Genomic DNA, 25,963 nt, shown 5'->3' with positions numbered 1-25,963 from the left:
CTTTTGTGTTTCTTTTGTTTGTTATCTTGGAAAGTTCTGTTTTTGATGGCTATTTCCTCGGCTCGAAGAGTCTCTGAGTTATCTGCCTTACATTGTGATTCTCCTTATCTGATTTTTCATTCAGACAAGGTAGTTCTGCGTACTAAACCTGGGTTCTTACCTAAGGTAGTTTCTAACAGGAATATCAATCAAGAGATTGTTGTTCCATCATTATGTCCTAACCCTTCTTCAAAGAAGGAACGACTTTTGCATAATCTGGACGTAGTCCGTGCCCTGAAATTCTATTTACAGGCAACTAAAGATTTTCGTCAAACGTCTTCCCTGTTTGTCGTTTATTCTGGTCAGAGGAGAGGTCAAAAAGCTTCGGCTACCTCTCTCTCCTTTTGGCTTCAGTAGCATAATACGTTTAGCCTATGAGACTGCTGGACAGCAGCCTCCTGAAAGAATTACAGCTCATTCCACTAGAGCTGTGGCTTCCACCTGGGCCTTTAAGAATGAGGCCTCTGTTGAACAGATTTGCAAGGCTGCGACTTGGTCTTCGCTTCATACCTTTTCAAAATTTTACAAATTTGACACTTTTGCTTCTTCGGAGGCTGTTTTTGGGAGAAAGGTTCTACAGGCAGTGGTTCCTTCCGTTTAAAGTTCCTGCCTTGTCCCTCCCATCATCCGTGTACTTTAGCTTTGGTATTGGTATCCCATAAGTAATGGATGACCCGTGGACTGAATACACTTAACAAGAGAAAACATAATTTATGCTTACCTGATAAATTTATTTCTCTTGTAGTGTATTCAGTCCACGGCCCGCCCTGTCTTCTTTGAGGCAGATCTAAATTTTAATTAAAACTCCAGTCACCACTGCACCCTATGGTTTCTCCTTTCTTGTCTTGTTTCGGTCGAATGACTGGATATGACATGTGAGGGGAGGAGCTATATAGCAGCTCAGCTTGGGTGATCCTCTTGCAACTTCCTGTTGGGAAGGGAATATATCCCATAAGTAATGAATGACCCGTGGACTGAATACACTACAAGAGAAATAAATTTATCAGGTAAGCATAAATTATGTTTTTTCTTTTAATTTGGGGGGGAAATTAGGCTTGTGGGGTCGAAATACTAGATGCAGGTGGGTTCTTGGCTGAATACTGTGAGGATTTTCTCTGGGCGTTGCCCACTCTTTGGGGGAGAGGTCGCCACTCTGGGGCCGAAGCTCTCAACCCCCTGGTAGTGTCTTTGTGGTGCTGGGTATCAGGCGGATCTGGCGGTAACAAGTCCCACTTCTGCATGAGCTCTCTAGCCTGTTATGGGGAGGAGGCTGTGAACTGGTGGCCATCCTTGGTTATATGAAGCTTAACGGGAAACCCCCATCTGTATTTTATGGCTTTATCTCTCATCAACTTGGTATATGGTTGATAGTGGCGCCGTAGCTGGAGGGTGTGTGGAGAGAGATCTTGGTAGATTTGTATGTCTGAATATTGACCCGGAAGGTTTCTGCCCCCTGCAAGTGCTCGGAGTAGTTCGTCTCTGAAGGTATAATAATGCAGTCGGGCTATGACATCTCTTGGTTTATCCCCTTCCACAGATCTGGGTCTCAGTGCCCTATGCGCCCGGTCAACCAGCATCTCCTGACCTTCCTCTGGGCCCAAGATTGTAGTGAATAGCTCCCAGAGGTACTTCTCTAGGTCTTGAGGGGAGACGGTCTCAGGGATGCCCTTCACCCGAATATTATTGTGCTGGGTGCGGTCTTCTAGGTCGGCCAATTTGACTTCGAGGTCCGTAATTTGCTCGGCTAGGCATTGAGAGTAACCAATTAGGTTGGAGTGGTCAATCATCAAATCTTCCTGTTTGCGCTCTATTATATCAGTGCGCTCGCCTATGGAAGCTATGTCGCGTTTCAGATCTGCGTGGCTCTTCTCAAATTATTTGGATAGGGAATCATGGTGGGAAGCCAGGAGCGCGGTGATAGAGTCCATAAGGTTGTTGTTAACCTCCTTTTCAGCACGTAGGGAGCGCCCCACAGACTGGATCAGGGTAGTCTCACTGGGGGTCTCAGCTGAGCTACTAGCGTCTGTGAGTTCCTCATCTGAGCCAGCTTGAGACCTAGAGAGGGGCTTGCTAAAGTGGTCCACCACTGTGCGTTTAGGGGTGTTAAGGGGTTTTTGCTTTCTTTTGAATGTTTGAGGCATTTTGTGTCCCTGCATGGATATTCAGTAAGGTTTGCGGATACAAGACAGCACTATAATGACCTGCTTTTGTCTGGCTGACTGGGGTCTTGGCATCAAAAAGTAACTTACATGTTTTCAGAATACATCACAACAAGACAGAATAAATAGAGACTGTGCTGCTATGGATTTTGAGTATCACACACAACCCAATAGGCAGCGTTGCTGGGTGGACTGCCCCTAAGGTACCGGAGCCCCCTCTCGACTCAGGGAAAGGGGATACGACCCGAAGGAAGGGGAAAGGGGAAGCGGAAGTGACCAGCCTAGACTAGCTATGCCGGAAAGGGAGAGTCTCAAGGGGTTACACCTTTAGGTTACACTTATCTAACTAATTGCAATAAGTATTACTGTGAAGGAGACAACCTGTAGGAGAGAGAGGTGGTTAGGCAGACATCAAAGTAGTGCAACACTCAACTTTGGGTCGGTAGACCAAAGACACATATGTTAACGCTGGGCCTGCAGTGGATAAAAGTTGTTAGACAGGCAGTAAAATTACATAACACTCCACTTTGAGCCAGGGCTCAAAGACACTTAAGCTGGCGCAGCAGCAATAAGCTTACAATATAGTAAGGCCCTCTGATATAAAGAAGTCAGACTGTGCAGCATAGGGCCAAAGACATGTGTAGTGACACTGCAGCAATATTAGATAACAGTCTAGAGAGTCTATCTAAACTATATGGGCTGCAGAGGTATCTGGTTGCGCCAACAGTGGGGTTATGAGGAACCAATCAAAAGTTCTCCAGTGGCATTTAATATGGCCGACGTAAACAGTTTCTGCAGGACAATATGTCAATTTTATTGTGCACTATGCGGCTGCACCATGTGTGTTCTGTCATATAGCAGGCACACTAGAGCTTGGAGCCGGTGCAGCAGTTGAATGCTGGTGCAGTGGGGGCAGGCGGACACAATAAACTCCTATAAGGGTGCAGTTCTTGTGAATAATTAAAACCCTGTATGAGCGTCTGACTTGTATCACTTGTGGCTCTACAAAGGTAGTACAACGCTTAATTAGCAGAGCAAACAGTAAAACTTCCTGTGGAAAAAGTTCTCTCCTCAATTAGGGCTACACTGTTTCTATTATGATGCGATCCTCAGCAAGTCTGTGTGTGCTGCGTGGGAATCATAGTCCTATGCTGGAGTCAAAGATGGCGGATTTTTGCGCCCCTTATATTAATTTGCAAAACGATCCCAGGGCCTTCCTAATCAGGGGACCTTTATTGAAGTTCAATTGACCGTGGCTTTCTCTGGGTTTATGTTTATTTCTCTTGTTAAGTGTATCCAGTCCACGGATCATCCATTACTTGTGGGATATTCTTCCCAACAGGAAGTTGCAAGAGGATCACCCACAGCAGAGCTGCTATATAGCTCCTCCCCTCACTTCCATATCCAGTCATTCTCTTGCAACTCTCAACAAAGATGGACGTAGTAAGAGGAGAGTGGTGTATTATAGTTAGTTTTTTAACTTCAATCAAAAGTTTATTTTTAAATGGTACCGGAGTGTACTGTTTCATCTCAGGCAGCATTAGAAGAAGAATCTGCCTGTGATTTCTATGATCTTAGCAGAAGTAACTAAGATCCACTACCGTTCTCACATATTCTGAGGAGTGAGGTAACTTCAGAGGGGGAATGGCGTGCAGGTTTTCCTGCAATAAGGTATGTGCAGTTAATATATTTCTAGCATTTTTTGCTAGAAAAATGCTGCTGATACCGGATTAATGTAAGTTAAGCCTTAAATGCAGTGATAGCGACTGGTATCAGGCTTATTAACAGAGATACATACTCTTATAAAAGTGTAATATAAAAAGTTTGCTGGCATGTTAATCATTTTTATATGTTTGGTGACAAAACTTATTGGGGTCTAGTTTTTTTTTCCACATGGCTGGTTTGATTTTTGCCTAGAAACAGGCTTTCCACTGTTGCAATATGAGTGGGAAGGGCCTATTTTAGTGCTTTTCTGTGCAGTTAAAAATATTGACAGAGACATTCAGCTTCCCTCTGCATGATACAGGACATCTCTGAAGGGCTCAAAAGGCTTCAAAGTCGTGTTTGAGGAGGGTAACAATCACAGTAGACTGTGGCAGTTGTTGTGACTGTGTTTAAAAAACGTTTTTGTCATTTATTATTCTGTTTTTGTTATTAAGGGGTTAATCATCCATTTGCAAGTGGGTGCAATGCTCTGCTGACTTGTTACATACACTGTAAAAATTTTGTTAGTGTAACTGCCTTTTTTCACTATTTCAAATTTTGTCAAAATTTGTTTCTCTTAAAGGCACAGTAACATTTTTTATATTGCTTGTTAACTTGCTTTAAAGTGTTTTCCAAGCTTGCTAGTCTCATTGCTAGTCTGTACAAACATGTCTGAAACAGAGGATACTTGTTCATTATGTTTAAAAGCCATGGTGGAGCCCCATAGGAGAATGTGTACTAAATGTATTGATTTCACCTTAAACAGTTTAGATCAGTCTTTATCTATAAAAGAATTGTCACCAGAGGGGTCTGTCGAGGGGGAAGTTATGCCGACTAACTCTCCCCACGTGTCGGACCCTTCGCCTCCCGCTCAAGGGACGCACGCTAATATGGCGCCAAGTACATCAGGGACGCCCATAGCGATTACTTTGCAGGACATGGCTGCAATCATGAATAATACCCTGTCAGAGGTATTATCCAGATTGCCTGAATTGAGAGGCAAGCGCGATAGCTCTGGGGTTAGACGAGATACAGAGCGCGTAGATGCTGTAAGAGCCATGTCTGATACTGCGTCACAATATGCAGAACCTGAGGACGGAGAGCTTCAGTCTGTGGGTGACGTCTCTGAATCGGGGAGACCTGATTCAGAGATTTCTAATTTTAAATTTAAGCTTGAGAACCTCCGTGTATTGCTTGGGGAGGTATTAGCTGCTCTGAATGACTGTGACACAATTGCAGTGCCAGAGAAATTGTGTAGGCTGGATAAATACTATGCAGTGCCGGTGAGTACTGATGTTTTTCCAATACCTAAAAGGCTTACAGAAATTATTAGTAAGGAGTGGGATAGGCCCGGTGTGTCCTTTTCCCCACCTCCTATATTTAGAAAAATGTTTCCAATAGATGCCACTACACGGGACTTATGGCAGACTGTCCCTAAGGTGGAGGGAGCAGTTTCTACTTTAGCAAAGCGTACCACTATCCCGGTTGAGGACAGTTGTGCTTTTTCAGATCCAATGGATAAAAAATTAGAGGGTTACCTTAAGAAAATGTTTATTCAACAAGGTTTTATTTTACAGCCCCTTGCATGCATTGCGCCTGTCACTGCTGCTGCGGCATTCTGGTTTGAGGCCCTGGAAGAGGCCATCCATACAGCTCCATTGACTGAAATTGTTGACAAGCTTAGAACTCTTAAGCTAGCTAACTCATTTGTTTCTGATGCCATTGTTCATTTGACTAAACTAACGGCTAAGAATTCCGGATTCGCCATCCAGGCGCGTAGGGCGCTATGGCTCAAATCCTGGTCAGCTGATGTGACTTCAAAGTCTAAATTACTCAACATTCCTTTCAAGGGGCAGACCTTATTCGGGCCTGGTTTGAAAGAAATTATTGCTGACATTACTGGAGGTAAGGGTCATACCCTTCCTCAGGACAGGGCCAAATCAAAGACCAAACAGTCTAATTTTCGTGCCTTTCGAAATTTCAAGGCAGGTGCAGCATCAACTTCCTCTGCTTCAAAACAAGAGGGAACTTTTGCTCAATCCAAGCAGGCCTGGAAACCTAACCAGTCCTGGAACAAGGGCAAGCAGGCCAGAAAGCCTGCTGCTGCCTCTAAGACAGCATGAAGGAGCGGCCCCCTATCCGACAACGGATCTATTAGGGGGCAGACTCTCTCTCTTCGCCCAGGCGTGGGCAAGAGATGTTCAGGAGATCATATCTCAGGGATATCTTCTGGACTTCAAAGCTTCTCCTCCACAAGGGAGATTTTACCTTTCAAGATTATCTGCAAACCAGATAAAGAAAGAGGCATTCCTAAGCTGCGTACAAGATCTCCTTGTAATGGGAGTGATCCATCCAGTTCCGCAGACGGAACAAGGACAGGGGTTTTATTCAAATCTGTTTGTGGTTCCCAAAAAAGAGGGAACCTTCAGACCAATTTTGGATTTAAAGATCCTAAACAAATTCCTCAGAGTTCCGTCATTCAAGATGGAAACTATTCGAACCATTTTACCCATGATCCAAGAGGGTCAGTACATGACCACAGTGGACTTAAAGGATGCCTACCTTCACATTCCGATTCACAAGAATCATCATCAGTTCCTGAGGTTTGCCTTTCTAGACAGGCATTACCAATTTGTAGCTCTTCCATTCGGGTTGGCTACAGCCCCAAGAATTTTTACAAAGGTTCTGGGCTCACTTCTGGCGGTCCTAAGACTGTGAGGCATAGCGGTGGCTCCTTACCTGGACGATATCCTGATACAGGCGTCAAGCTTTCAAATTACCAAATCTCATACAGAGATAGTTCTGGCATTCCTGAGGTCGCATGGGTGGAAAGTGAACGAAGAAAAGAGTTCTCTATCTCCTCTCCCGAGTGTTTCCTTCCTAGGGACTCTAATAGATTCTGTAGAAATTAAAATTTACCCGAGTCCAGGTTATCAAAACTTCTAAATGCTTGCCGTGTTCTTCACTCCATTCCGCGCCCCACGGTGGCTCAGTGCATGGAAGTAATCGGCTTAATGGTAGCGGCGATGGATAGTGCCATTCGCGCGCCTGCATCTCAGACCGCTGCAATTATGCATGCTCAGTCAGTGGAATGGGGATTACACAGATTTGTCCCCTCTACTAAATCTGGATCAGGAAACCAGAGATTCTCTTCTCTGGTGGTTATCTCGGGCCCATCTGTCCAAGGCTATGACCTTTCGCAGACCAGATTGGACAATTGTAACAACAGATGCCAGCCTTCTAGGTTGGGGTGCAGTCTGGAACTCCCTGAAGGCTCAGGGTTCATGGACTCAGGAGGAGAAACTCCTCCCAATAAATATTCTGGAGTTAAGAGCAATGTTCAATGCTCTTCTGGCTTGGCCTCAGCTAGCAACACTGAGGTTCATCAGATTTCAGTCGGACAACATCACGACTGTGGCTTACATCAACCATCAAGGGGGAACCAGGAGTTCCCTAGCGATGTCAGAAGTCTCCAAGATAATTCGCTGGGCAGAGACTCACTCTTGCCACCTGTCAGCGATCCATATCCCAGGTGTAGAGAACTGGGAGGCGGATTTTCTACGTCGTCAGACTTTTCATCCGGGGGAATGGGAACTCCATCCGGAGGTGTTTGCTCAATTGGTTCTCCGTTGGGGCAAACCAGAATTGGATCTCATGGCGTCTCGCCAGAACGCCAAGCTTCCTTGTTACGGATCCAGGTCCAGGGACCCAGAAGCGGCACTGATAGATGCTCTAGGAGCTCCTTGGTTCTTCAACCTGGCTTATGTGTTTCCACCGTTTCCTCTGCTCCCTGGTCTGATTGCCAAAATCAAACAGGAAAGAGCATCAGTGATATTGATGGCGCCTGCGTGGCCACGCAGGACCTGGTATGCAGACCTAGTGGACATGTCATCCTTTCCACCATGGACTCTGCCTCTGAGACAAGACCTTCTAATACAAGGTCCTTTCAATCATCCGAATCTACTTTCTCTGAGACTGACTGCATGGAGATTGAACGCTTGATCCTATCAAAGCGTGGCTTCTCTGAGTCAGTAATTGATACCTTAATACAGGCACGAAAGCCTGTCACCAGGAAAATTTACCACAAGATATGGCGTAAATATCTTCATTGGTGTGAATCCAAGAATTACTCATGGAGTAGGGTAGGATTCCTAGGATATTGTCCTTCCTCCAAGAGGGTTTGGACAAAGGATTATCAGCTAGTTCTTTAAAGGGACAGATTTCTGCTCTGTCTATTCTTTTACACAAGCGTCTGGCAGAAGTTCCAGACGTTCAGGCATTTTGTCAGGCTTTAGTTAGAATTAAGCCTGTGTTTAAATCTGTTGCTCCTCCATGGAGCTTAAACTTGGTTCTTAAAGTTCTTCAAGGGGTTCCGTTTGAACCCCTTCATTCTATTGATACAAAACTTCTTTCATGGAAAGTTCTTTTTCTGATGGCTATTTCCTCGGCTCGAAGAGTCTCGGAGTTATCTGCCTTACATTGTGATTCTCCTTATCTGATCTTTCATTCAGATAAAGTTGTTCTGCTTACAAAACCTGGATTTTTACCTAAGGTGGTTTCTAACAAGAATATCAATCAAGAGATTGTTGTTCCATCATTATGTCCTAATCCTTCTTCAAAGAAGGAACGTCTTTTGCATAATCTAGACGTAGTCCGTGCCTTGAAGTTTTACTTACAGGCTACTAAAGATTTTCACCAAACATTAACCTATTTGTTGTTTACTCTGGACAGAGTAGAGGTCAGAAGGCCTCGGCAACCTCTCTTTCTTTTTGGCTTCGGAGTGTAATCCGTTTAGCCTATGAGACTGCTGGACAGCAGCCTCCTGAAAGGATTACAGCTCATTCTACTAGAGCTGTGGCTTCCACCTGGGCCTTTAAAAATGAAGCCTCTGTTGAACAGATTTGCAAGGCTGCAACTTGGTCTTCCCTTCATACTTTTTCCAAATTTTACAAATTTGATACTTTTGCTTCTTCGGAGGCTGTTTTTGGGAGAAAGGTTCTACAGGCAGTGGTTCCTTCCGTTTAAGTTCCTGCCTTGTCCCTCCCATCATCCGTGTACTTTAGCTTTGGTATTGGTATCCCACAAGTAATGGATGATCCGTGGACTGGATACACTTAACAAGAGAAAACATAATTTATGCTTACCTGATAAATTTATTTCTCTTGTAGTGTATCCAGTCCACGGCCTGCCCTGTCCTTTTCAGGCAGGTCTAAATTTTAATTAAACTCCAGTCACCACTGCACCCTATGGTTTCTCCTTTCTCGGCTTGTTTCGGTCGAATGACTGGATATGGAAGTGAGGGGAGGAGCTTTATAGCAGCTCTGCTGTGGGTGATCCTCTTGCAACTTCCTGTTGGGAAGGAGAATATCCCACAAGTAATGGATGATCCGTGGACTGGATACACTACAAGATAAATAAATTTATCAGGTAAGCATAAATTATGTTTTTTCCTTTTATTTAATTGATTGCTCTTTGTCTTGTCTATTAGAATAGCAGGTGAGCAAATGTCAATCTGGGGTGTCGGGGATATAGGTAGCACAGTCCTACCGGGTGTTCTTGAAGCTCTATGTGGCCCCAGCGATCGCTGCACCTCGACCGGACCTCAGTTCACACTGTCCGGAAAGTCCCTCTCAGGGCCTGCACACGATCTGTAATGTCCACCTAGGCAGGTGCTGTGAGAGTGCTCAGGAGACCCGGGCTATACACCAACACTTAAGCCCAGCAGTCAGGGTGTTGAGCGATCTCCTCCTGGTGAATCTCTGTCTCTGACACCAGTCACCTTCTCTCTAATCACTCCGGAGCGGAGCCCCGACCCTCCGGAGTGCAGGTTACCAGAAGCGCTAGAGCCTGCTATAGGAGAAAGGTATCTGGGTGGTTAAAGGCAGATAGATGGTAATCCTGTCCGATTCGGCACTCCAATAGATGATGCAGCCTCAAAGTCACAGTGTAGTGTAACTTCCAGTCACTACTTTTTCGGGTTGGATCAGGTTTTAATAGTGTTTTTTTGTGGGTTTGTGAGCAGAGCTCTGTCTACACACGTCCTCTCAGCACGGCAGTTGGCTCCGCCCCCAGATTATATTTTTTTATTATTTACAACTTCAGTCACCTCTGCACCTTTTAGTTTTTCCTTTCTCTTCCTATACTGACTATTCCTATCCTGACTGGAAGTAGAGGGGAAGGGAGGAGCTATATATACAGCTCTGCTGTGGTGCTCTTTGCCACTTCCTGTTAGCAGGAGGATAATATCCCACAAGTAAGGATGAAATCCGTGGACTTGTCGTATCGTAGATGAAATCAATTTATCAGGTAAGCATAAATTTCCTTTTCTTTTTGGCTGAAGAGTATCATCCGTTTGGCATATGAGACTGCTGGACAGCAACCTCCTGAACGAATTACGGCTCATTCTTCCTGAACGAATTACGGCTCATTCTACTAGGGCTGTGACTTCCTCATGGGCATTTAAAAATGATGCTTCTGTTGAACAGATTTGCAAGGCTTCTACTTGGTCGTCTCTTCATACTTTTTCCAAATTTTACAAATTTAATACATTTGTTTCTTCTGAGGCTGTATTTGGGAGAAAGGTTCTTCAAGCAGTGGTGCCTTCAGTTTAGGTCCCTGTCTTGTCCCTTCCTTTTATCCGTGTCCTATTGCTTTGGTATTGTATCCCACATGTAAGGATGAAATCCGTGGACTCATCATAAAAGGAAAGGAAATTTATGCTTATCTGATAAATTTATTTATTTTACGATATGACGAGTCCACGGCCCACCCTGTTATTTTTTAGAAAGACAGGTTTTGATTTTTGTTTTTATTAAACTTCAGTCACCTCTGCTCCTTGGCCTTTCGCTTCCTAACTTCGGTCGAATGACTGGAGGGGGAGGGAAGGGTGGGGCTATATATGCAGCTCTGCTGTGGAGCTCTTTGCCACTTCCTGCTGACCAGGAGGTGATATCCCACAAGTAAGGATGAAATCCGTGGACTCATCATATCGTAAAAGAAATAAATTTATCAGGTAAGCATAAATTTCCTTTTTGTTCCCCCCTGTTATTTATTCAGTTTCTTCTGGAGCTTGGGTATAGTTATCCCAACAGTAAGGAATGAAGCAGTGGACTTTCCCTATCTTAGGAAGGAAAACATAATTTATGCTTATCAGATAAATTCTTGTCTATGGGCGGTCCTCTATTATCTATCTTATTCTTCTGGCACCATTTATACCCTAATGTTTCTTCTACTTTCCCTTGTTTCCTCGGCAGAATGTCTGGGGTAATGAAGAAGTGGGAGGGATATTTAAGCCTTTGGCTGGGGGGGGTCTTTGCCTCCTCCTGGTGGCCAGGTGTTGTATTTTCCAACAGTAAGGAATTAAGCCGTGGACTCTCCCTATCCGGAATCCCTATCCGGAAGGAAAGGAATTTATCTGGTAAGCATAAATTATTGTTTTTTACATTATATGGTATCCAAATCTAGTACAGAGGTTCAGTTGCCTTCTTTTTCTTCTGTTCCTAGGGCTATGACTCCTATTTCTAAAAAAATAATCCATTTGGTTCTTACATGTCTGAACTTGATGGTATGGATATTTAAAATGTAGTTCTAAGTCATAGGGGTTTCTCTGATTCTGTGATTGAAACCTTAATTCAGGCTCGGAAGCCTGTGACTAGGAAGATTTACCATAAAGTCTGCAAAACCTTTATTTTCTGGTGTATTGACCATGGTTTTTCTTGGCATTCTTTTAGAATTCATAGTATTTTACAGTTTTAACAGGATGGCTTGGAGAAGTTTTGTCTGCATGTACTCTGAGATGCCAGATTTCTGCTCTTTCAGTTTTGTTTCATAGGAAGATTGCTATTTTTTTCTGATATTCATGGTTTTCTCCAGGCTTTGGTTTATATCAAGCTTGTAATTTTAAGGGACACTGAACCCAATTTTTTTCTTTTGGGATTCAGATAGAGCATGCAATTTTAACCAACTTTCTAATTTACTCCTATTATCATTTTTTCTTCGTTTTCTTGTTTTTTTCTTTAGACCTCTGGACAGCACTTTTTTATTTGTGGATGAATTTATCCACCAATGGTACCAGGAACATACTCCGTTTTTTGTTGTTGTTGTTGTTGTTTTTCTAAGAGGATTTGTCTGGATTTTAAAACAATACATTCTCTCTCTTGGTGGCTGAATTCACAACTTATAATTTAGGGAGTTTCCTTTGTTTTTCTTCTTTGGGCTGTGATCTTGACAGATGCAAGTCCTGCAGGTTAGAAGGTAGTCTGGGAGTTCCAAAGAGCACGGGGTTTGGTTTTCTCAGGAGGGGAGGCTAAAAATGAATGTTTTTGAACTCCATGCAATCTTCAAAGCTCTTCAGAATTGACCTCTGTTTAAAAGGGAATCCCATCTTCATTTTTATACAGACTAAATCACAGCAGTGGCTTATATCATTTATCAGGTGGAACACACAGTTCCTTAGCTCCAAGAGTAGTATCACAGATTCTTTATTGACTAGAGAACAATTGTCAAATATCTGCAATTCATATACCAGGGGTGAACAACAGGGAAGCAAATTTTCTTAGCTGGCAATCCCTGCATTCGTGAAGTTGTCTCCTTTTCAGGATCTGATGGCTTCTTGGTTAAACAAGCTTCCCAGATTCTTTGCGAGTCTCAGGGATCCTCAGGTGGAGTTTGTAGATGCTCCTTGATCTTTTTCATCTAGTAAATGTTTTTCCTTCTTTGTTTTTTTCTACCAAGAGTGATTGTGTGAATCAGACAAGAGGGGTCATCAGTCATTCTAACAGGACTTGGTTTGCAGAGTTAGTTCAGCTGTCCAGTTGGCCTCTGTGGCTTCTTTCTTTTTTGCCAGAACCTTCTATCTCAAGGTCTGTTTTTCATTTGAATCTCAAATATCTAAGCTTGATGGCATGGAGATTGGAAAGCTAGTTCTTAAGTCAGGGATGTTTTTTTTTTCTGATTATGTGGCTTTAACTCGGACTTGCAAGCCTGGGACTTGTTTTATCATAAGGTTTCCCTGGCTTTCCTTTAGAATTTCTAGATTTTTGCTTTCCCTTCAGCATGGTAAGGATAAGGTTGTATCCCCTATTTCCTTGAAAGGTCAGATTTCTGCTCTTTCAATTTTTTTCCATGTAAATATTGCTTTTCTTCCTGATATTCAGTGTTTTGTTCAGGTGTTAGAATTAAGCCTGCTATTAAGCCAATTTATTTTTCTTGGAACCTTAATTTGGTTCTGAAGGTCTTGCAGGTTTCTCCTTTTGATCATATGCATAAGGTAGATATTAAGCTTTTGTTTGTTTCCATTTGGCAATTTACCACTAGTGTTTCCGAATTGTCTGCTCCTTCTTGTGATTTTCCTTATCTTATTTTTCATCAAGATAAGGCAGTGTTGAAGACTAGTTTGATTTCTTGTATAAGATTATATTTTTGGACCATTTTAATCAGAGTTTTATTGCTTCTTTTTTTGTCTTAATCCTAGAATTTTAATGAGTCTTCTCCATAATTGTGGATGCTTTTAGAGCTTTGATATATTATGTACAAGTTTCCTTGTCTGTTTGTCTGGTTCTAAAAAATGGCAGAAAGCTTTGCCTGTGGCTTTGGCTTATTGGTTAAAGTTTTTGATTCAAGAGCTTATTTGGAGGTGGGGCAGTAGCCACCTAGTTGGATCACTTCTCATTCTACCACAGGAGCAGTGATGTGCGGTGACTTCAGAGGCTGGTGAGGCAGTGGCTAGCAATCGGATACGCCTTCATTCTTTAGATATCCTTTGTTGAAGAAATAGCAATGCACATGGGCGAGCCAATCGCATGAGGTATCTATATGCAGCCACCAATCAGTATCTACTGAGCATATTTAGATATGATTTTCAACAAAGGATATCAAAATAATGAAGAAACTCAGATCTAAATATGCTCATTAGCTACTGAGCATATTTAGATATGATTTTTAACAAAGGATATCTGATTTTCTTCATTCTTTTGATACCCTTTGTTGAAAAGCATATCTAAATATGCTTAGTAGCTACTGAGCATATTTAGATATGTTTTTCAACAAAGGATATCAAAAGAATGAAGAAAATCAGATATCCTTTGTTGGAAAAAATATCTAAATATGCTCAGTAGCTAATGAGCATATTTAGATCTGATTTTCAACAAACATACCATAGTAGCATAGCAACTTGCAAGTTTTGCTTAATAAATGTATTTTGTGTATGACCTGGTCAGTGTTGTAAGTTACATTTATTAAGCAAATAAGCACAAAATCACAAAATGGTTGCTCATTAAAATATATTTCTTATTTAAATATATTTAGTAAGTTACAATACTGACCTTGTCAAACACAAAATACATGTATTAAGCAAATAAGCACTAAATCACAAGATGGCTGCAAGATGGCTGCTCATTTTAACATATATTTATCAAGCTGCCAGAGAAGTTGGGAAGTGGACTGTGGAACATACCATAGCATAGCCAGCAACTTGAAAGTTTTGCTTAATAGATGTATTTTGTGTATGACCTGGTCAGTGTTGTAAGTACTTACAACACTGACCGGGTCATACACAAAATACATTTACTAAGCAAATAAACAGAGAAGAGGATCAGACTGAGCCACAACTTCCTTCCACCACGGTCACACAGGCACTTCAAATTTAAGCAGAGGGGGGGGGCACCCACTACCCGGTCCCGTATTAACTCACAACCCCAAGCCTCACAATAAAAAAATATATATCATATAACAACAGCAGCAGTGCACGATCATCACACTATCACACGGCATGGCTTGCCATTCTGATGACTTACTTGTGTGACAGTGTGACGGACTGTGTGCTGACTTGGACGGCTCCTTCCTTCAGGTCACAGGTGAGTGACAGCAGGTCACGGTCAGGCAGGACCAGGGGGCAGCAGCTGCGATATGCGGTGCGACGTGCGAGTCCACTCTCTAGAATAGGCAGCCTCCTCCACTCCACTCTTGCTACTTGGCTCAGGCTGACGTGACAAGCAGGAATGAGTGGCTGTTGTTCCCGCTGCCGCGCTGCTCCTTCCTTCCTTGCGCATGCGCAGACAGTCAGTAGCCGTGCACTGTAAGCAGAGCCAGGGAGTCAACACCAGTGTTGATTGGATGAGCCAGTCTCCCAGGGAACAGTCGAGGCCTCATTAGAGATGCCTCATATAACAATTTTCTCAGCCGCGCTGCTCCTGCAAATCACCACCGGGCAGCTAGATATAAAAATACAGTTAAAATATTGTGCAATAGAGAAACACCAGAACCCAGTGCCTCTCTATTGCGCAATATTATAGTTTGACATGTGTAAAAAAAAAAAATTAACTTTTTTTTTTTTAATAAAATTCTCTATTTGTTTTTCTTTTGCCCCAAATGGCAGGTGCGGCCCTGCCTCCTATGAGTGCACGTCACTGCACAGGAGTCATCAATTGTGGACCTCCAGAGGCTGAGCATCATGGGGAATGTAGTTAAAAATAAATATATATGTTTCTCTTGTAAGATGTATCGAGTCCACAGATTCATCCTTACTTGTGGGATATTCTCCTCCCCTACAGGAAGTGGCAGAGAGAGCACCCACAGCAGATCTGCCTATATAGCTCCCCCCTTAGCTCCACCCCCCAGTCATTCTCTCTGCCTACTTAACTGCTAGGAAGGGCAAAGAGGAGTGTGGTGACAAAAATGTTAGGTTTTTATTTTCTCAAGCAAAAGTTTGTTATTTTTAAATGGTACCGGTGTGTACTATTTACTCTCTGGCAGAAAAGGGATGAAGATTTCTGCAAGGAGGATGATGATCTTAGCATTTTGTAACTAAGATCCACTGCTGTTCTCACAAGGGCTGAAGAGTACAGGAAAACTTCAGTTGGGGGAACAGTTTGCAGGCTAAACTGCATTAAGGTATGTTCAGTCTATTTTTTTCTAGACAGACTGTTATTTCTAGAAAAGGCTGGCAATATCCCCATGAGGGAAGGGTAAGCTGTATTCAGACACTTGGATAGGAATTTCAGCTTGCATGAAGGGCTCATTAGTTACTGGTGACACTGTTTGATAAAAACGTTTTTGTTTATTCAGTGAATGATGCAATTATAACGTTTTTCTGAAGGGACCAAAGGGGTCATTGTGGCTTGTTTTTGAGTTTTCTAACCCACATGGTTAATTTAGAGACACTCTAGTGTTTGTCTGTTAGGCCTCAAAACATTGAGTGAGGTGGGAGGGGCCTATTTTCGCACCTCAGTTGTGCAGTTTCTTTTCCTCTGAGACTTCTAACTGCTTCTCCAGAGGTTCCTGCCATGTTTGAGGGCTGTAAAAGAAGTTTTTTTCCCCACAACTTGTTCTGAAGGGCAGGTAGGAGCCACAGCAGAACTGTGGCAAAGTGCTGAAAGTCTTTTTACTGGTTTTGATGTTTTTTCAATCCGGTTTTGCCATTAAGGGGTTAATTGTTTATTTGCATAGCTGTGCAAAGTTACTAAGGCTATATGATACTCCATCCGGAGGTATTTGCCCAGCTGATTCAGCTATGGGGCACACCAGAATTGTATCTGATGGCGTCCCGTCAGAATGCCAAACTTTCTCGTTATGGGTCCAGGTCCCGGGATCCCAAGGCGGTACTGATAGATGCTCTAGCAGTGACTTGGTCCTTCAATCTGGCCTATGTATTTCCTCTCCTTCTACGTCTGGTTGCCAGAATAAAGCAGGAGAGAGCTTCAGTGATTCTGATAGCACCTGCGTGGCCACGCAGGACTTGGTATGCAGACCTAGTGGACATGTCCTCGGTTCTACCATGGACTCTGCCAATGAGGCAGGACCTTCTAATCCAAGGTCTGTTCACGCATCCGAATCTAATTTCTCTGCGTCTGACTTCTTGGAGATTGAACACCTGATTCTATCAAAGCGTGGTTTCTCTGAGTCTGTCATTGATACCCTGATTCAGGCTAGAAAGCCTGTCACCAGGAAGATCTATCATAAGATTTGGCGCAAATATCTTTATTGTTGTGAATCCAAAGGTTACTCGTGGAGTAAGATTAGGATTCCTAGAATATTGTCTTTTCTCCAAGAAGGTTTGGAGAAGGGATTATCAGCTAGTTCCTTATAAGGACAAATATCTGCTTTGTCTATTCTTCTACACAAACGTCTGGCAGATGTCCCAGACGTTCGAGCATTTAGTCAGGCTTTGGTCAGAATCAAGCCTGTATTTAAACCTGTTGCTCCGCCATGGAGCCTAAATTTAGTTCTTAAAGTTCTACAAGGGGTTCCGTTTGAACCTATGCATTCCATGGATATTAAGCTTCTATCTTGGAAAGTTTTGTTTTTAGTAGCTATTTATTCGGCTCGAAGAGTTTCTGAGCTATATGCTTTACAGTGTGATTCCCCTTATCTTATTTTCCATGCAGATAAGGTAGTTTTGCGTACCAAATCTGGGTTTCTTCCTAAGGTTGTTTCTTATAAGAATATCAATCGAGAGATTGTTGTTCCTTCACTGTGTCCTAATCCTTCTTCAAAGAAGGAACGTCTGTTGCACAATCTTGATGTGGTTCGTGCTTTAAAGTTCTACTTAATTCTTCATTGTTTGTTGTTTATTCTGGTAAGCGGAGAGGTCAGAAGGCTACGGCTACCTCTCTTTCCTTTTGGCTGAAAAGCATCATCCGTTTGGCTTATGAGACTGCTGGCCAACAGTCTCCTGAAAGAATTACTGCTCATTCTACTAGAGCTGTGGCTTCCACATGGCTTTTAAAAATGAGGCTTCTGTTAAACAGATTTGTAATGCGGCGACTTGGTCTTCGTTTCATACTTTTTCCAAATTTTACAAATTTGATACTTTTGCTTCTTCGGAGGCTATTTTTGGGAGAAAGGTTCTACAAGCAGTGGTGCCTTCCGTTTAAGGTCCCTGTCTTGTCCCTCCCTTCATCCGTGTCCTAAAGCTTTGGTATTGGTATCCCACAAGTAAGGATGAATCCGTGGACTCGATACATCTTACAAGAGAAAACATAATTTATGCTTACCTGATAAATTTATTTCTCTTTTGATGTATCGAGTCCACGGCCCGCCCTGTTTATTAAGACAGGCATATATATTTTTATTTTTAAACTTTCAGTCACCACTGCAGCCTATAGTTTCTCCTTTTTCTTCCTAGCCTTCGGTCGAATGACTGGGGGGTGGAGCTAAGGGGGAGCTATATAGGCAACTCTGCTGTGGGTGCTCTCTCTGCCACTTCCTGTAGGGAAGGAGAATATCCCACAAGTAAGGATGAATCCGTGGACTCGATACATCACAAGAGAAATAAATTTATCAGGTAAGCATAAATTATGTTTTTCTTGTTTTTGCTTCTTCAGAAGAAGCCTTTGGTAATATATATTTTTAGTATTGTGAAAAAAATGATTTGTTATTCATGTCCCACCCTCATTACTCATGGCCTTCTCTGCTGGGGTATTCTTTTCCCAGGATTGTAGACTCTCACCACTTGCATGAAAAAAAACAATTTTCACTTACCTGATAAAATCATTTATTTCATGATGGTGAGAGTCCACGAAACCCAACCCTGTTATTTTTTTCTGGGGTAGTTTAGTATTTGTTTGCACCACTTTTCTCTTAGGTGTATCCAGTCCATGGATCATCCATTACTTGTGGGATATTCTCCTTCCCAACAGGAAGTTGCAAGAGGATCACCCACAGCAGAGCTGCTATATAGCTCTTCCCCTAACTGCCATACCCAGTCATTCTCTTGCAAGCTCTCAACATAGCTGGAGGTAGTTAGAGGAAAGTGGTAAAATATAGTTAGTTTTTTCTTCAATCAAAAGTTTGTTTTTTAAATGGTACCGGAGTGTACTATTTTATCTCAGGCAGCATTTAGAAGAAGAATCTGCCTGCGTTTTTCTATGATCTTAGCAGAAGTAACTAAGATCCACTGCCGTTCTCACATATGTCTGAGGAGTGAGGTAACTTCTGAGGGAGAATGGAGTGCAGGGTATCCTGCAATAAGGTATGTGCAGTTAAGTTTTTCTAGGGATGGAATTTGCTAGAAAATGCTGCTGATACCGGATTAATGTAAGTTAAAGCCTAAATACAGTGATTTAATAGCGACTAGTATCAGGCTTGCTATCAGAGGTATATACTCTGATTAATGTGCAATATAAAACGTTTGCTGGCATGTTTAATCGTTTTTATATATGCTTTGGTGATAAAACTTATTGGGGCCTAGTTTTTTCCACATGGCTGGCTTTATTTTTGCCTAGAAACAGTTTCCTGAGGCTTTCCACTGTTATAGTATAAAAGTTACAGTTGGTGCAGTTAAAATTACAAACTGTGACATTCAGCTTCACTCAGCAGTCCCCTGCATGCTATAGGACATCTCTGAAGGGCTCAAAAGGCTTCAAAAGTAGGAGCTGTGGCAGTTGTTATGACTGTTTAAAAAATGTTTTTCGTTTTATTAATCTGTTTTTTGTATTAAGGGGTTAATCATCCATTTGCAAGTGGGTGCAATGCTCTGCTAACTTGTTACATACACTGTAAAAATTTCGTTAGTTTAACTACCTTTTTTCACTGTTATTTCAAATTTTGGCAAAATTTGTTTCTCTTAAAGGCACAGTAACGTTTTTTTTTATATTGCTTGTTAACTTGATTTAAAGTGTTTTCCAAGCTTGCTAGTCTCATTGCTAGTCTGTATAAACATGTCTGACATAGAGGAAACTCCTTGTTCATTATGTTTAAAAGCCATGGTGGAACCCCATAGGAGAATGTGTACTAAATGTATTGATTTCACTTTAAACACTAAAGATCAGCTGTTATCTTTAAAAGAATTATCACCAGAGGATTCTGACGAGGGGGGAAGTTATGCCGACTAACTCTCCCCACGTGTCGGACCCTTTGACTCCCGCTCAAGGGACTCACGCTAAAATGGCGCCAAGTACATCAAAGACGCCCATAGCGATTACTTTGCAGGACATGGCAGCAATCATGGATAATACCCTGTCAGCGGTATTAGCCAGACTGCCTGAATTCAGAGGAAAGCGCGATAGCTCTGGGGTTAGACGTAATACAGAGCGCGCAGATGTTTTAAGGCCCATGTCTGATACTGCGTCACAATATGCAGAAGCTGAGGAAGAGCTTCAGTCTGTGGGTGATGTCTCTGACTCGGGGAAACCTGATTCAGATATGTCTACTTTTAAATTTAAGCTTGAGAACCTCCGGGTTTTGCTTGGAGAGGTTTTAGCTGCTCTGAATCACTGTGACACAATTGCAGTGCCAGAGAAATTGTGTAGACTGGATAAATACTACGCGGTGCCGGTGTGTACTGACATTTTTCCAATACCTAAAAGGTTTACAGAAATTATTACTAAGGAGTGGGACAGACCCGGTGTGCCGTTTTCCCCCCCTCCTATTTTTAGAAAAATGTTTCCAATAGACGCCACCACACGGGACTTATGGCTGACGGTCCCTAAGGTGGAGGGAGCAGTTTCTACTTTAGCAAAGCGTACCACTATCCCTGTCAAGGACAGTTGTGCTTTTTCAGATCCAATGGATAAAAAATTAGAAGGTTACCTTAAGAAAATGTTTATTCAACAAGGTTTTATCCTGCAGCCCCTTGCATGCATTGCTCCTGTCACTGCTGCTGCGGCGTTCTGGTTTGAGTCTCTGGAAGAGGCCTTTCAGACAGCTACTCCATTGACTGAAATACTTGACAAGCTTAGAACACTTAAGCTAGCTAATTCTTTTGTTTCTGATGCCATTGTTCATTTGACTAAACTAACGGCTAAGAATTCTGGATTTGAAGGAAATTATTGCTGACATTACTGGAGGTAAGGGTCATACCCTTCCTTAGGACAGGGCCAAATCAAGGGCCAAACAGTCTAATTTTCGTGCCTTTTGAAACTTCAAGGCAGGTGCAGCATCAACTTCCTCTGCTACAAAACAAGAGGGAACTTTTGCGCAATCCAAGCTGGCCTGGAAATCTAACCAGGCCTGGAGCAAAGGCAAGCAGGCTAGAAAGCCTGCTGCTGCCTCTAAGACAGCATGAAGGAACGGCCCCCTATCCGGCAACGGATCTAGTAGGGGGCAGACTTTCTCTCTTCGCCCAGGCGTGGGCAAGAGATGTTCAGGATCCCTGGGCGTTGGAGATCATATCTCAGGGATATCTTCTGGACTTCAAAGCTCCCCCCCCCCCCACAAGGAAGATTTCACCTTTCGAGATTATCTGTAAACCAGATAAAGAAAGAGGCATTCTTACGCTGTGTGCAAGACCTCCTAATAATGGGAGTGATCCATCCAGTTCCACAGATGGAACAAGGACAGGGATTTTATTCAAATCTGTTTGTGGTTCCCAAAAAAGAGGGAACCTTCAGACCAACTTTGGATCTAAAGATCTTAAACAAATTCCTCAGAGTTCCATCGTTCAAAATGGAAACTATTCGGACAATCCTACCTATGATCCAGGAGGGTCAGTACATGACCACAGTGGATTTGAAGGATGCTTACCTTCACATACCGATTCACAAAGATCATCATTGGTTCCTAAGGTTTGCCTTTCTAGACAGGCATTACCAGTTTGTGGCTCTTCCCTTCGGGTTAGCTACAGCCCCAAGAATTTTTACAAAGGTTCTGGGGTCTCTTCTGGCGGTCCTAAGACTACGGGGCATAGCAGTGGCCCCTTATCTAGACAACATCCTGATACAGGCATCAAACTTCCAAATTGCCAAATCTCATACGGACATAGTGTTGGCATTTCTGAGGTCGCATGGGTGGAAAGTGAACGAGGGAAAGAGTTCTCTATCACCCCTCACAAGGATTTCCTTCCTAGGAACTCCGTCAGATAAATTTTCATTTCTACAGAATCTATCAGAGTCCAGGTTATCAAAGCTTCTAAATTCCTGCCGTGTTCTTCACTACATTCCGCGCCCTTCGGTGGCTCAGTGCATGGAAGTGATCGGCTTAATGGTAGCGTCGATGGACATAGTGCCATTTGCGCGCCTACATCTCAGACCGCTGCAATTATGCATGCTCAGTCAGTGGAATGGGGATTACACAGATTTGTCCCCTCTGCTAAATCTGGATCAAGAGACCAGAGATTCTCTTCTCTGGTGGCTATCTCAGGTCCATCTGTCCAAAGGTATGACCTTTCGCAGGCCAGATTGGACAATTATAACAACAGATGCCAGCCTTCTAGGTTGGGGTGCAGTCTGGAATTCCCTGAAGGCTCAGGGATCGTGGACTCAGGAGGAGAAACTCCTCCCAATAAATATTCTGGAGTTAAGAGCAATATTCAATGCTCTTCTAGCTTGGCCTCAGTTAGCAACCCTGAGGTTCATCAGATTTCAGTCGGACAACATCACGATTGTGGCTTACATCAACCATCAAGGGGGACCAGGAGCTCCCTAGCGATGTTAGAAATCTCCAAGATAATTCGCTGGGCAGAGACTCACTCTTGCCATCTATCAGCGATCCATATCCCAGGTGTAGAGAACTGGGAGGCGGATTTTCTAAGTCGTCAGACTTTTCATCCGGGGGAGTGGGAACTCCATCCGGAGGTGTTTGCTCAATTGGTTCATCGTTGGAGCACACCAGAATTGGATCTCATGTCGTCTCGCCAGAACGCCAAGCTTCCTTGTTACGGATCCAGGTCCAGGGACCCAGAAGCGACGCTGATAGATGCTCTATCAGCACCGCGGTTCTTCAACCTGGCTTATGTGTTTCCACCGTTTCCTCTGCTCCCTGGTCTGATTGCCAAAATCAAACAGGAGAGAGCATCTGTGATCTTGATCGCGCCTGTGTGGCCACGCAGGACCTGGTATGCAGACCTGGTGGACATGTCATCCTTTCCACCTTGGCCTCTGCCTCTGAGACAAGACCTTCTACTACAAGGTCCTTTCAATCATCCAAATCTAATTTCTCTGAGACTGACTGCCTGGAGATTGAACGCTTCTCCGAGTCAGTCATTGATACCTTAACCAGGAAAATCTACCATAAGATATGGTGCAAATATCTTCATTAGTGTGAATCCAAGAATTACTCATGGAGTAAGGTTAGGATTCCTAGGATATTCTCCTTTCTCCAAGAGGGCTTGGATAAAGGATTATCAGCTAGTTCTTTAAAGGGGCAGATTTCTGCTCTGTCTATCCTTGCACAAGCGTCTGGCAGAGGTTCCAGACGTCCAGGCATTTTGTCAGGCTTTGGTTAGAATTAAGCCTGTGTTTAAACCTGTTGCTCCTCCATGGAGCTTAAACTTGGTTCTTAAGGTTCTTCAAGGAGTTCCGTTTGAACCCCTTCATTCCATTGATATCAAACTTTTATCTTGGAAAGTTATGTTTTTGATGGCTATTTCCTCGGCTCGTAGAGTCTCTGAGTTATCAGCTTTACAATGTGATTCTCCTTATCTGATTTTCCATACAGATAAAGTAGTTCTGCTTACAAAACCTGGGTTTTTACCTAAGGTAGTTTCCAACAAGAATATCAATCAAGAGATTGTTGTTCCATCATTGTGTCCTAATCCTTCTTCAAAGAAGGAACGTCTTTTACATAATTTGGACGTAGTCCGTGCTTTAAAGTTTTACTTACAAGCCACTAAAGATTTTCGTCAAACATCTTCCCTGTTTGTTGTTTACTCTGGACAGAGGAGAGGTCAAAAGGCTTCGGCAACCTCTCTTTCTTTTTGGCTTCGGAGCGTAATACGCTTAGCCTATGAGACTGCTGGACAGCAGCCCCCTGAAAGGATTACAGCTCATTCTACTAGAGCTGTGGCTTCCACCTGGGCCTTTAAAAATGAGGCTTCTGTTGAACAGATTTGCAAAGCGGCGACTTGGTCTTCGCTTCATACCTTTTCAAAATTTTACAAATTTGATACTTTTGCTTCTTCGGAGGCTATTTTTGGGAGAAAGGTTCTACAGGCAGTGGTCCCTTCCGTTTAAGTACCTGCCTTGTCCCTCCCTTCATCCGTGTACTTTAGCTTTGGTATTGGTATCCCACAAGTAATGGATGATCCGTGGACTGGATACACCTAACAAGAGAAAACATAATTTATGCTTACCTGATAAATTTATTTCTCTTGTGGTGTATCCAGTCCACGGCCCACCCTGTCCTTTTAAGGCAGGTCTAAATTTTAAACTACAGTCACCACTGCACCCTATGGTTTCTCCTTTCTCGGCTAGTTTCGGTCGAATGACTGGATATGGCAGTTAGGGGAAGAGCTATACATGCAAACAGGTGTATAATATGTATTAATACTTTCCCCTTCTGGTGAACCGCAGCCATCCCACAGTCTCTCCCAAGGTCTGTGTGAATATATCAGGTGTGCTAGCTGGAGGCGCTGGTTCAGCTTGTATCAGTCGTTGGTATCTTCCTTTCCTTCCTCGGTTGTATAAGTCTAGGTGCAAAATAGTGGTGCTGAAATATCAGACAATACACCATACAAAGGTGAATATCTACTCACAGTGTATATTGCAGGTTACCGGCTCCTTCCCAATATGAAAAGACAATATCACAGATTCAGTAAAAAAGTTTGGGGAAGAGCTATATAGCAGCTCTGCTGTGGGTGATCCTCTTGCAACTTCCTGTTGGGAAGGAGTATATCCCACAAGTAATGGATGATCCGTGGACTGGATACACCACAAGAGAAATAAATTTATCAGGTAAGCATAAATTATGTTTTTTAAATAGCTATACGTAAGACTAGTTACTATAGGGGTGGTAGTGGTTTTATAGGGCTCTTGCAGTTTGGAAATCTTTGCCTCCTCCTAGTAGTCAGAAAGCATAATTCCCAGGAGTGATGGATCTTGAACTCTCACCACCATGAAATAAATTAAATTATCAGGTAAGCATAAATTATGTTTTTTCCTTTTGGTTTGTTATGCTATCATTATGGCTTCTGAACACATCATGATGCATCAACAATTATCTGTTTATTCTGGTAGAGTTGTGGCCTCTTTATGTTTTCATGGACCAGACACAATAAATGCTTGTTTAACAATTTTTCAAGACAATAAGCCCCCCCCCCCTCTTTTCTCATCCATCCATACATTCATATGGGTCAGACTTATTTTTTTTCTCTACTTAGGTTCTTAGTTTGATATAAATTAATTTAGGCTGTCAGTAAGAAGAGAGAATATGACTCACATTTGTACAATATTTGCTTATCCCAAGATTTTCACCAGAGAACTCTCTCAAGCTATTACTTTTAATATAAAGGAATACATTTATCTCTAAATATAAATATTATTTAAATCTGGCTAGTTAAATATTTTGAACCATAACTTTTTGTATTTCATTACTGTTGTGATGTTTTTATTAAATGAGAAATCTAAGCTTGCATACATACATTAATCGCTACATTTATTATAATTACTATAGTAAACTTTATTAAAATTCACATTTCTCCTGACATATGCCTGTGGCTTTTTATTACTATGCTACTATCTACGTTTAAAATGTAATTAATTATTTTTTCTTTAAAGTGCAAAGATGGCAGACCATTATCAAGCAAGGACAGAAGAACCCTATATAAGCTTGAAGAAAAACTTAGAACATTGCAGAGAAGAGAGAGACATCTTAAACAGCATGAAAACAGTTGCTGGACAAAGTTTTGCAGTGTCATGCGCCCATTTAAGGTAAATCACCAAAAGTAACAGATTGTGTATCTGTAAAATTTAGAAATACTTTTTTAATGTAGGCCGACATGTACTAGTTGGTGTGCGGACAAGCTTCTCAACAAGTTTTCTGAACACCTTTGCTATATGGGCAGCGAGTCCTCTTCGTCCGCTACCCAAAGATATAATTACACACACTGAGTGTGTAATGCTGCCCCCTTCTCTCGTGTGAAGGGCCTGTTTGTCAATCACCCCAAGCAAAAGTTTTCAAGTGATTTCTTTCTTCCAGCTCAGAATTGGTGGAGTGTGTAAGAATGACCACTGTTTCTTACATTGCAGGAAGCAGACTTGCATGTGCAAACCTCCCCTGTAATGGTTCCGAAGCAGCTAAAACTGCTTAGAACATGGAGACCTTAGTTTTTTTTTTTCTCCAAAACTTTTAATTGGTAAATAAAGTTTTAGAAAATATAAAATTAAATCAAACATTAAAAGAGGTGAGGA

General features: G+C 42.5%; 1 protein-coding gene across 1 annotated transcript in view; it reads left to right on the top strand.

Moving 5' to 3' along the window:
- The window catches only part of LMBRD1 (LMBR1 domain containing 1), an 810,247-nt gene that overhangs the window by 380,499 nt on the left and 403,785 nt on the right, over positions 1-25,963 (top strand). The window contains exon 8 of the mRNA XM_053710415.1: positions 25,331-25,483. Within this exon, the coding sequence (XP_053566390.1) occupies positions 25,331-25,483 (153 nt within the window). The remainder of the gene's footprint in view (positions 1-25,330; positions 25,484-25,963) is intronic.

This window comes from Bombina bombina, chromosome 4, assembly GCF_027579735.1.
Source record: "Bombina bombina isolate aBomBom1 chromosome 4, aBomBom1.pri, whole genome shotgun sequence".
NCBI classification, from domain to species: domain Eukaryota; kingdom Metazoa; phylum Chordata; class Amphibia; order Anura; family Bombinatoridae; genus Bombina; species Bombina bombina.
The sequence above is the reverse complement of the archived record's forward strand: the minus strand, read 5'-3'. Positions and strand labels throughout refer to the sequence as shown.